Source organism: Hyla sarda, chromosome 3, assembly GCF_029499605.1.
Source record: "Hyla sarda isolate aHylSar1 chromosome 3, aHylSar1.hap1, whole genome shotgun sequence".
Taxonomy (NCBI): Eukaryota; Metazoa; Chordata; class Amphibia; order Anura; family Hylidae; genus Hyla; species Hyla sarda.
In genome coordinates, this window is record NC_079191.1 from 404857453 (window position 1) to 404870059 (window position 12607).

A 12607-nucleotide genomic window follows, 5' to 3' on the forward strand; every position below is an offset into this window, starting at 1 on the left:
GCCTTCTCAGCCGCATTTTCCGGCACTTTCCTCCTGCTTGCGCCGCTGCTCCGGGTAAGCCGGGCCATGCTCCCCCCTCTCTGCCCTTGTTCCCCTGCTCTGTACCGACTTCCGATCGGTGGCCAGAGCGGGGGAAATGAACTCTAACGCCCCCACCCCCCTCCTGCCATTGGTGGTCAGCCTGAACGACCAATGGCAGGGGATAGGAGGGGGTGGCAACATTGCCTTCCCCTCCTATCCTTTAGGCTGGTCGGAGCTGGCTCTGACAGCTCCGATCAGTCTTATTTTCTGGGAGATCGGGTCACCAGTGACCCGATTTGCCCGGATCGCTGCAAATCGCAGGTCTGAATTGACCTGCGATTTGCTGCGATCGCCGATATGGGGGGGGAATAGATATCAGCAGACATCCCGGTCCGATCACCGCTTAAGTGACAGGACGCGAGGGCGCATGCGTACGCCCTTCGTCCCCAAGGAGTTAAATTTCACTTCACCCAATATATATATATATATATATATATATATATTTTGGTCCAGGAATACGTTATTGAAAAATTAAGAGGTATTATTATAGTAGGTAGTTATGGCTATTATAGGGCGAGGAGGAAAAAATTTGAGCGTAAAAGCAAAAATTGGTCCGGACAAGTGGATCGTCATGAGGGACAAGTAGATTTTGCTCCATTTTAGTCCCGTGGACCAGTAGTTTTTTTTAATAAAATTTCCACACACCCTGACCCCTTTAATGACAGAGCCCATTTAACCGGTTGCCGTCTAAGGATGAGCCGGCTCGTCCTGAAACGGCAACCGTTGTATGGCTCGGGCTCCCAACTTGAGCCCGCGTCATACTGGCCGGCCCCCAGCTGAATCCTGTAGCTGGGGGCCGGTGTTAATAGCCGACATGCGTTGATTTCCGCAGCCGACTATTAACCCTTTAGATCGCTGCTGTCAAATATGACAGCGGCATCTAAAGGGACATTTAAACCATTCCTAGTAGTAGGGGGGGGGGGGGGGCGATCCACTGCTGAGGAAGACGGAGGGCTTACCTCACGCCCGGTGGCTGCTACTACGCTGTGAATGACAAAGCCTGGCAGGACCGGGCGGTCTCAATCGAGCGCAGAGCACACAGATCAATTTGGTTATATGAAACCACATTGATCTGTATGAGGAATCCTAAAAGTCCCCTGAGGGGACTAAAAGTGTAAAAAAAAGATATATATAAAAAAAAAAAAAAAAAAAAACACCCATTAACCCCTTCCTTAATAAAAGTTTAACCCCTTAACGACGCAGGACGTATATTTACGTCCTGCGCCGGCTCCCGCGATATGAAGCGGGATCGCGCCGCGATCCCACATCATATCGCGTCGGTCCCGGTGCTCATCAACGGCCGGGACCCGCCGCTAATACCACACATCGACGATCGCGGCGATGTGCGGTATTAACCCTTTAGAAGCGGCGGTCAAAGCTGACTGCCGCTTCTAAAGTGAAAGTGAAAGTGACCCGGCAGCTCAGTCGGGCTGTTCGGGACCGCCACGGTGAAATCGCGGCGTCCCGAACAGCTGACAGGACACCGGGAGGGTCCTTACCTGCCTCCTATGACTGCTCCGAATGACTGCTCCGTGGCGGAGATCCAGGCAGGAGCAGTCAAGCGCCGATAACACTGATCACAGGCGTGTTAATACACGCCTGTGATCAGCATAGGAGATCAGTGTGTGCAGTGTTATAGGTCCCTATGGGACCTATAACACTGCAAAAAAAATGTAAAAAAAAGTGTTAATAAAGGTCATTTAAAACGAAAGTGCAAAAACTGAAAAACCCTGAGTCCTTAAGGGGTTAAGGACTCAGGGTTTTTCCATTTTTGCACTTTCGTTTTTTCCTCCTTACCTTTTAAAAATCATAACCCTTTCAATTTTCCACCTAAAAATCCATATTATGGCTTATTTTTTGCGTCGCCAATTCTTCTTTGCAGTAGTCATTTTACCCAAAAATGCACGGCGAAACGGAAAAAAAAATCATTGTGCGACAAAATCGAAAAAAAACGCCATTTTGTAAGTTTTGGGGGCTTCCGTTTCTACGCAGTGCATATTTCGGTAAAAATTACACCTTATCATTATTCTGTAGGTCCATACGGTTAAAATGATACCCTACTTATATAGGTTTGATTTTGTCGCACTTCTGGAAAAAATCATAACTACATGCAGGAAAATTTATACGTTTAAAAATGTCATCTTCTGACCCCTATAACTTTTTTATTTTTCCATGTACAGGGCGGTATGAGGACTCATTTTTTGCGCCGTGATCTTTTTATCGGTTTAATTTTTTTTTGATCGGAACTTTTGATCACTTTTTATTCATTTTTTTTAATGGTATAAAAAGTGACCAAAATACGCTTTTTTGGACTTTGGAATTTTTTTGCGCGTATGCCATTGACCGTGCGGTTTAATTAATGATATATTTTTATAGTTCGGACATTTACGCACGCGGCGATACCACATGTTTATTTATTTATTTTTTTACACTGTTTTATTTTTTTTTATGGGAAAAGGGGGGTGATTCAAACTTTTATTAGGGAAGGGGTTAAATGACCTTTATTAACACTTTTTTTTACATTTTTTTTGCAGTGTTATAGGTCCCATAGGGACCTATAACACTGCACACCCTGATCTCCTATGCTGATCACTGGCGTGTATTAACACGCCTGTGATCAGCATTATGGGCGCTTGACTGCTCCTGCCTGGATCTCAGGCACGGAGCAGTCATTCGTCGATCGGACACCGAGGAGGCAGGTAAGGGCCCTCCCGGTGTCCGATCAGCTGTTCGGGACGCCGCGATGATCCCGAACAGCCCGACTGAGCAGCCGGGTCACTTTCAGTTTCACTTTAGAAGCGGCGGTCAGCTTTGACCGCCGCTTCTAAAGGGTTAATACCGCACATCGCCGCGATCGGCGATATGTGGTATTAGCCGCGGGTCCCGGCCGTTGATGAGCACCGGGACCGCCGCGATATGATGCAGGATCACGGCGCGATCCCGCTTGATATCGCGGGAGCCGGCGCAGGACGTAAATATACGTCCTGCGTCGTTAAGGGGTTAAATCACCCCCCTTTTCCCAAATTCAATATAAAAATATGTAACCCTATTAAAAATAAACATATGTGGTATCGCTGGCGTAAACGTCCAAACTATAAAAATATATTGTAAATTAAACCACATGGTCAATGGCGTACGTGCAGAAAAATTCAAAAGTCCAAAATAGAGTATTTTTGGTGACTATTTATATCATGAAAAATTTTTATAAAAAGCGATTAAAAAGTCTGATCAATACAAAAATGGTACCATATCACGGCGCAAAAAAAGATGAAAATTTTTAAAACGTATAAATTTTTGTGCATGAAAAAAGAAGATGTGCTCTATGATGACACGTGTCTCAGGAACCGCCCAGTTTAGAAGAGGTTTGCTATGGGGATTTGCTTCTAAACTGGGTGTTTCCCGAGACAGGTGTCATCAGAGAGCACTTAGACAGAAAAGAACAACCTTAACTTCAGAAGCTCATAAGTACTGAAAGGATTAAGATTTTTTAATAGAAGTAATTTACAAATCTGTTTAACTTTCTGGACTCAGTTAATATATTAAAAAAAGTTTTTTACTGGATAACCCCTTTAAAGGGGTACTCCGGTGAAAACATTTAAACAGATGCCTGCCAGAAAGTGACAGATTTGTAAATTATTTCTATTTGAAAAAAATCTTAATCCTTCCAGTACTTATCAGCTGCTGTATAATACAGAGGAAGTTTTTTTTTTCTTTTTGAATTTCTTTTCTGTCTGACCACAGTGCTCTCTGCGGACACCGGGATGTAGAATTCCTATCGCCTGATGCCCGGGACATGCAGTTCCGGGCAGGTGAATTTTTCAGGTCCTTAGCCCTGCTTTGGGCAAGCAGGGCCGGACCAGAAAGCCCCCGACAAGCACCGCAGCATTCAGGGTGAATGGAGCGGGCTCCGAACTCGAGTCTGCTCCGTAACTCTGCAGCCCCCAGCTGTTTTTAGTAGCTGGGGGCCGCCACTAATAGCCTGCATGTGGCTTGCTTGCTATTAAAGGGGTATTCCAGGAAAAAACATTTTATATCAACTGGCTCCAGAAAGTTAAACAGGTTTGTAAATTATTTATATTAAAAAATCTTAATCCTTCTAATAATTATCAACTGCAGAAGTTGAGTTGTTCTTTTCTGTCTGGCAACAGTGCTCTCTGCTGACATCTCTGTCTGTCTCAGGAACTGCACAGAGTAGAAGAGGTTTGCTATGGGGATTTGCTTCTACTCTGGACAGTTCCCAAGACACGTGTCATCAGAGAGCACTTAGACAGAAAACAACAATTCAACTTCAGCAGCTCATAAGTTATCAAAGGATTAAGGTTTTTTTAATAGAAGCCATTTACAAATCTGTTTAACTTTCTGGAGCCAGTTGATATATATTTTTTTTTTAAAGTTTTTTCCTGGAAAACCCCTTTAACCCTTTAGATCGCTGCTGTCAAAGCTGAAAGGACATGTGAATGCTCCCTGGTGGACTAGTGGGGAGGATCGCAGCGGCCTATCCACTATAGAGGTAGCCGGAGGGCTTACCTCTGTTCCCTGCCGTCCCGTGGCTCTGTCATTGATAGAGCCTGGCTGGACTAGGCTCTATCAATGGATCGCAGAGCACACAGATCAATAGAGTTCTATAGAACTCTATTGATCTGTATGAGGAATCTAATTATTCCTCCTAAAAGTCTAATAAAGTGTAAAAAAAAAAGTTAATAAAAGTTTTTTTTAAAGACACACATTAACCCCTTCCATATTAAAAGTTCAAATCACCCCCTTTTCCTATATAAAAACATGAAAACAAAATAAAAATAAACATATTTGGTATCACTGTGCGCGTAATTGTACAAACTATTAAAATAAAACATTATGTATCCTGTACGGTAAATAACGTATAATATAATATCCCAGAAAAAAAGTTAAGAGATTATAAAGTCAGATCAATATCAAAATGGTACCGATACTAAGAACAGATTATGGTGCAAAAAATGAGCGGACAAAAAGCTACAGGGGTCAGAAAATGGTGATTAATTATTTTTTATTTTTTTTTAAAGTTTAGAATTTTTATTTAGATTAGTAAAACATAACGGAAACTATACAAATCTGGTATTGCTGTAATCAGGCTAGTCTAAAGTATGAAAACAACATGTTACCTCAACCACAAGGTAAATGGTGTAGAAAAGAAAACCACCAAATTTGCTAAATTATCTTTTACTCTTTCAATTTCACTTCACCGAATATATGTGTGTATATATATATATAGATATATATATATATATATATATATATACAGTGGTCCCTCAACATACGATGGTAATTCGTTCCAAACGACCCATCGTTTGTCGAATCCATCGTATGTTGAGGGATCCGTGCAATGTAAAGTATAGGAAGCTTTACTCACCTGTCCCTGCCGCTCCGGACCAGGTCCTCACCGCTCCCACTGCTGTCCCGCTGCTCTGGTGTCTTCTTCGCAATCCTCCGGTGTCTTGCGCATCTTCTGCAGGGTCTGGGCCTCGCTTTCAGGTGACGTTATTACGCTGCTGCGCCGGCGCGGCGTGCGTAGTGACGTAATAACGACGCCGGAAAGCAAGGCCCGGACCATGGAGAAGATGCGCAAGACACCGGAGGATCGCGAAGTGGACCCGGAGCAGCGGGAATAGGTGAGCGAACCTGCCAGGGATGCTTAAACTGGTATTCGACAGCAGCTTAAGCATTTTGCGCTGTCGGATAGCAGTTAATGCGATGGCCCCGACATATAAAAGCATCGTATGTCGATTTTATCATATGTCGGGGCCATCGTAGGTCGGGGGGTTACTGTGTATATATATATATATATATATATATATATATATATATATATATTTCGTTTTTTGTTTTTTTTTGGTTTCGGAGAATATGTTATGTAAAAATTTAAAAAGTATCATTATAGTAGGTAGTTATGGCTATTATAGGGCAAAGAGGAAAAAACTAGAGTGTAAAAGCGAAAATTGGCCTAGACAAGTGGATCGTCATGAGGGACAAATAGATTTGGCTCAGTGTTAGTCCCGTGGACATGTAGTTTTTTTTTTTTAATATAAATTTTCCACACCCCTGTGACACCTCTGTCCACGTCAGGAACTGTCCAGAGCAGGAGATGTTTGTTATGGGGATTTTCTCCTGCTCTGGACAGTTCCTGACATGAACAGAGGTGGCAGAGGTGGAGCACTGTGGTCAGACTGTAAAGAAATTCAAAAAGAAAAGAACTTCCTCTGTATTATACAGCAGCTGATAAGTACTGGAAGGATTAAGATTTTTAAATAGAAGTAATTTACAAGTCTGTTTAACTTGCGGGCACCAGTTGATAAAAATAATAATAATAATAATAATAATAATAATAATAATAATAATATTGATAATAAATGTTTTCCAGTGGAGAACCCCTTTAAAAGGAAAGCTGAAACTGATCAATATGCCGCCTTCTATGCCCGGATCCGCCCCGCCGTTCGCCCGTTATCTTCATTCTTCTGGATATGCAAATGAGCTGCTAACTGGCACGGGCGGGGTTACAAGGCTCCTTCTGGCACTCTTACATCAGCGCCGCTCGCCCGAAGCACCGCCCGGCTTATGAATATTCATCCCCTCCCCGTTCTGTACTGGACTCCATTGAGGAGGGAGGGGATGAATATTCATAAGCCGGGTGGTGCGGCGGACGAGCTCTGGGCTCTGTGAAACCAGTGTCAAGTTCTACACCAACAATGGTTCTTCGTCCAACTGTGCCTATATGGACCTGTGTTGTGTATTGGGGCACAGTCATACTGGATCAGAAAAGGGCCAAACCCAAACTTTTTCCACTAAGTTGGAAGCTACATTGGCCCACAACGTCTTGGTACGCTAAAGCATTAAAAGGAGTAGTCCAGTATTGGAAAACGTATCCCTTATCCTTACCCTATATCCTAAGGATAAGGGACAAGTTTCAGATCACAGGGGGTCTGACCGCTGGAACTCCGTGCAATCTCCCATACAGGGCCCTGGCTCTGCAGTCAGATAGCGTGTCGATCACCGCACGAAGCAGCGGCCAACATGCCCCCTGAATACTGCAGTAGAAATAAATTAAGAAAAAAAAAAACGGTTTGGCGAGACGCTGCTCAGTGTTTGGTCGATAAAAAAGGACTCGGGTGGCACAGGACAATGAATACTTTATTGGTGTAGTAGGGACAACGTGTTTCGGCATCCACTGATGCCTTCCTGGGTCCACTTACAGTTCCCAGTTCTAGTGCTTGCTATGTGCTGGAGAGGAGTCCAGTTAGGTATCCATGCCGTCTCGGCTCTCCCACAGAGTTGTATTGAAGGGGAATGTCAGCCGCCGCTTTATGCAGTAGTCGACACGCCCCCTTCCCACAGAATGCTGAGGCCCCGTACGGGAGATTGCAGGGGGTCACCACACTCTGGCTCCACCCCTGTTCACAACTCACCACTTTCTGTCTTCACCCTTGCTCACAGTTTACTGCTTTCTGGCTCTGCCGAACTCCGGCTCCACCCCTGCTCACATTTTACTGCTTTCTGGCTCCACCCCTGCTCAAATCTGAACAGCAGTCCAACTCTAACTCAATAGTATTTTTTTATACATTAGATAAACAATTATTAAAGGTCTAAACTCATTTTAATTGAAGAAACTCCCCCCTTCTTCCCCTCAATAAACAGCTCATATTGCCGCAAGTGGCGGTACAGTACGCCCTCATTCTCGGTCTCAATTTTGACATACACAGGGAAGTGAGGGCGTAAAGGACTGATCTGTGTGGGGACTTGTAGGGTAAATGCCCAGATTATGTAAAACTGACTTATCAACTTCCATTGCTGCATTCACAGTCAGCATCAGAAGAAAGGACTCTATCTCTTCTCTAAAGATTATATTGACAGCTGACCATAGGTGGAGTATCCCTTTAAGTATTCCCTACAGGTAGCCAGAAGGGCCAAAATACATCAGTACATGTGCACTTTGCATTACCTGCCCGAGCATTTTCCAGCGAGCTCTTGCAGCGCCCTGTCTGCCCCTGTCAGCAGCCTTCTCCTCCCGCTCTGTCATGGCCAGGGCTCCTTCTCCCGCAGGCTCTCTCCGCTCTCTCTTATTCTCCATCTTCCACCACAGTCTGGCTCTTTTTTATTTTCTCGCCCGCCCGCCTGTCAAAACCGAACCGGCTACTTCCGAAAACAAACAACCCGCTTCATAACCACGCCCCTTACTCTAACCAACCAATGGGCGCTCAAGGGTTCATTAAATGCCGGAAATTGATGTCAAGCTTGCGTGACGTCATCAGGGAGCGACTCACCCACGTGTGTAGTGCATGTCTATGGTACGGGGATCTCTTTACTGCTCTTCAGGTGTCTGGCTGGTGAGCGGCTCCTGGTCACACTGTGCTTTGCTCGGAGAAAAACCGCAGCGTTTTATCGTTTAGGTTTTTGAGAAAAGCTAAGCATAGAGGAGCAGTGTCTGAAAGCTACAGCAAGTCCTATGTGCATTGCATTTGCATCCAGTACTCCTGGTGCCATATGTGCTAAGGAGGTCTGTGTGTTTAGAAAGTGTATGTTCACACAGGACTGATAGGCTGCAAGTTTGTTGCGGATTTTCCAAATTAGCTTCAATAGGAAAGTCAAAATCTGCAATCATTTTGCATGTGCTGTATCAGTTGTGAATGTGATGCTGTTCAATCAGTGTTTCCCAAGCAGTGTGCCTCCAGCTGTTGCAAAACTACAACTCCCTGCATGCCCGGACAGCCGAAGGCTGTCCGGGCATGCTGGGTGTTGTAGTTTTGCAACAGCTGGAGGCACACTGCTTGGGCAAAACTGTTATAAACTAATAGTTGAACATTGCAGTAAATCCAAAGCTGACATAATACATGTGAATGTACCCAAATACTGCATATTAGTTGCAGATTTTTACTTTCCTATTTGAGGGTGTATTCACACATACTGTAGCTGGCATGTATTTGATGCTCTGGATTTGAAGCTGCAGATTTCAATGTGAGCTTCAAATCCTGGGTATAAAATATTTGCAGGATACTGTATGTGTGAATTAACCCCAAAGAAACATTTCAGGAAAAAAAGGTGCTCTCTAGGGGGAGATTTATCAAAACCTTTGGAGAGGTTGCCCATAGCAACCAATCAAACCGCTTCAGTTTAAAAAAAAAATTTTTTATAATGTTACTAGCTGAATACCCGGCGTTGCCCGGTTTTTCCTTCCTCATCCTTGTTGGGGAGGAAAATCGACAAAGGAGGAAGCTTTTGACTTCAAATCCCATCCCCATATATTGTTGTCCTATCCCGACCTCCTATCCTGACCTCCTATCCCGACCTCCTATCCTATGTGTACCAGGTATTGAAATATCCCATTGATTTGCATGGGACTTTAAACAAAAAACCCTGACCCTCACAAATGGGGGTAGTTGAGGGTTAAATTAACTATCCTATATTATAAGTAACATGTGACCAAGTATTATGGAAATATCTCCAGCCGTTTGGAAGTTATGCATTAACATATATTTTCCATAGACTTGTATGGGACTTTAAATATAAACCCCGCCCCTGGCAAATGAGGGGTGAGTAAGGGTTAAATCACCTATCCGATGTTTGTTGTTGACATAAGTAACATGTGTGCCAAGTTTCATGTTAATATCTTTAGCTGTTTGGAAGTTTTTGTGGAACGAACATACATACACACACACACACACTTTGAGTTTGATAGATTAAAGGAGAACTCTTCTCTTTCCAGACCAGAATAAACAAATAAATAAATTAAACTTTAATTTACATTCCGCCGCTCCCCCATTGCCTCTGGAATCGCTCTCCAGTCCTGTGGCACCGGTCTTCTCCCGGCTTTTGGTGCCTGACATGTCACACTGTGCTCAGCTAATCAACGACCACAGCGATGTCCCGAGCCCGATGTCACATTGCTGCTCAGCCTATCACAGGACAAGGCTGCGGCTGGCGACTAGCTGAACCCCAAAGCCGGAAAAAAGACTGGGGCTGGGGGACAGGAGACTGATTCCAACTGAAGCTGTCATGGCATTATGGGAGTTGTAGTTTTCTAACAGCTGGAGAGCCACAGATTGAGGAACACTGTATTATACTGTCTCACTAATTTACCTCTGCTGCTGTCAGTTCTGCATCTGTGATGTAAACCTGCCTTAATCTCATCTACGAAACATTATGACTTTGGCCACGGTACAGATCGGGTAGCCCAGTGTTTCTCAACCAGGGTGCCTCCAGCTGTTGCAAAACTACAACTCTCAGCATGCTGGAAGTTGTAGTTTTATAACAGCTGGAGGCACCGTGGTTGGGAATCACTGGTGCAGCCAAAGACCACAGTTGTATCTACATGTTGTCACCACGACTCCATCCAGCATGGTTTTCCAGACAAGGCTGCAGAAAATTGTGTGTTGTAACCTGATTGCATTCACTTTTATCAGCTAAAAATACTGATCCGCCACACTGAGATTGTTGACCACGAGTCTGGTGTCGCTCTAGCCTATATTCCACTGCAGTGTTTACAGGGAACAAGAGGACTAGAGCTGAGCTCTGTTCGGGTGGGTTCACACCACGATTTTTCTATACATTTTTTGTATACTTTTTTTTTTTTTTTTTTTTAAACGTATGCAACCGTAAAACAAACCGTGGCCATAGACTTTCCATTCAAAACCGTATGCACCATATTGTATACGGTTGTCTCCGTTTTTCAAACCACACATTTTTTTTTTACCTTTTTTTTCTTTTCTGGACAGAAAACCGTGGCCTACCACGGTTTTTGGTCCGGGTGAAAAAAACGTATTAAAGCGTATACTTTTTTTTTTTTTTTTTTTTTTTATTATTTTTTTTAACATGGGAGTCAATGGGAACCGTACAGAACTGTATGTGCGTACGGTTCCATCCAGTTTTCACCATACGGTTTTTGACTTTGCACAGTTTTTTTTTTCTTGGAATTTTAATCAAACAAGTGAAACTTTATTCATAGTGGAGTGAAAAGTTCAAAACATATACGTTTTTTTTTTTCTTAAAAAACGAGTGCGACCGGACATCATTTTTCAAACTGTATACGGTTTTCAACCGTATAGAGATAAAACTTTGTACACCCATTTTGAGGAATCCGTTTTTTTTAATAAAAAACCTGATAAAAAAAAAAAAACTGTATTGTAAAAACGTGGTGTGAACCCACCCTTACAGTGATTCGATTTGTCACAAACTTCTCGGCTCTGCAGTTGCTGACTTTAGCCTGCATAAATGAGTTCAGCTTTCAGGTGCTCCGGTGGCTGGAAAAGGTGGATAAAGTCCTAGGAGAGAGTCTCCAGCCACAGGAGCACCTGAAAGCTGAACCAATTTATGCAGGATAAAGTCAGCTACTGCCGAGTTGAGAAGTTCGTGATGAATCGAATCACTGTAACTTCACTCATCTCTAAAGAGGACACCCAGCCCCAGAATTGTACCAGTAGATTGACACCACTCATGTATAATGTGATTGATTTCTATAGGAAACTGCTCCTGTTTCTTTGCACCAAATTCAAAAATGTTGTTAATAAGCAGATTTGTGACATGTACTCTGTTTATAGTTTTCTCTCTAGTAAAGGTCCCGTCCATGGTACTGTTGTGTCAAGTCTTGGAGGATCTGGCCATGAATACTTGAAGCCATGAAGATCAGGTTCCTTGTGAGCTCAGTATCATGGATTCTCAGCAGACGTGGAACCCAACGTAGAACAGTAGAGCAAAAACTGTTCTTTACATCGTGGAGCAATGGCTACACTGGTTACCACCGAGACGGGGCTCAAAGCATATTATCGAGGGGAATGTGCTCCTGGCAGGTAAAGATCATGGTGTAGTCTGTGTAAACAATGTTTAAAGTATGCCTGTATCAACAAAAACTTTTTATATAATGTAATATACATTGGTTAAAAAATGTGTGTATTTTTTGGGGGGAAAAAAATGCTGTCCCTGCAGCTATTGCCTGTATGTGTCTATGAGGAGTCCAAAAAACAGGAAATGAGGGCAGGACAAGCAGGGATCTGTACAGACACCTGGCTTGTCAATCATCCTGATGTATGAGCCAGGAGCATGCTATAGAGCTTCAGTGCACACTGTCCTGCTTTTTCTTAGTGAAAAGAGCCCTGCTTGTCCATTGTGGAAGAATAGGTAGATATAGGTGGGAAATTTTGTAGAGCGCTCCTGCTGTCAAATGACGGACTCAAAACGCCACGGTTGCACAGGACAATTTATTGAAATATTTTTGGACAACGCATTTCTGCGCTCACGTGCGTCTTCATCAGGTCCACAAAAGGATAAGATCACTGCGTCCTAAGGTGCCGGCTGTGCTTGAGTGGCCACTCAAGCACAGCCGGTACCTCAGGACGCAGTGATCTTATCCTTTTGTGCACCTGATGAAGGTGCATGTGAGTGCCCAAACACGTTGTCCAAAAATATTTCAATAAATTGTCCTGTGCAACCGTGGCGTTTTGAGTCCGTCCTTTGACAGCAAGAGTGCTCTACAAAATTCCCCACCTATATCTACCTATTCTTCCTC

The 12607-nt window shown here is 43.7% G+C and overlaps 2 protein-coding genes across 3 annotated transcripts in view; one reads left to right on the forward strand and one right to left on the reverse strand.

Moving 5' to 3' along the window:
- The window catches only part of CAMKMT (calmodulin-lysine N-methyltransferase), a 502992-nt gene extending 494671 nt beyond the window's left edge, over positions 1–8321 (reverse strand). For both annotated transcript variants that reach the window (XM_056568123.1, XM_056568124.1), the window contains exon 1: positions 8051–8321. In XM_056568123.1, the coding sequence (XP_056424098.1) occupies positions 8051–8179 (129 nt within the window). In that variant the 5' untranslated portion in view covers positions 8180–8321. The remainder of the gene's footprint in view (positions 1–8050) is intronic.
- PREPL (prolyl endopeptidase like) overlaps positions 8263–12607 on the forward strand; it is a 45734-nt gene continuing 41389 nt past the window's right edge. The window contains 2 exon segments of the mRNA XM_056568125.1: positions 8263–8396; positions 11643–11891. Coding sequence (XP_056424100.1) covers positions 11721–11891 — 171 coding nt within the window. The 5' untranslated portion in view covers positions 8263–8396; positions 11643–11720.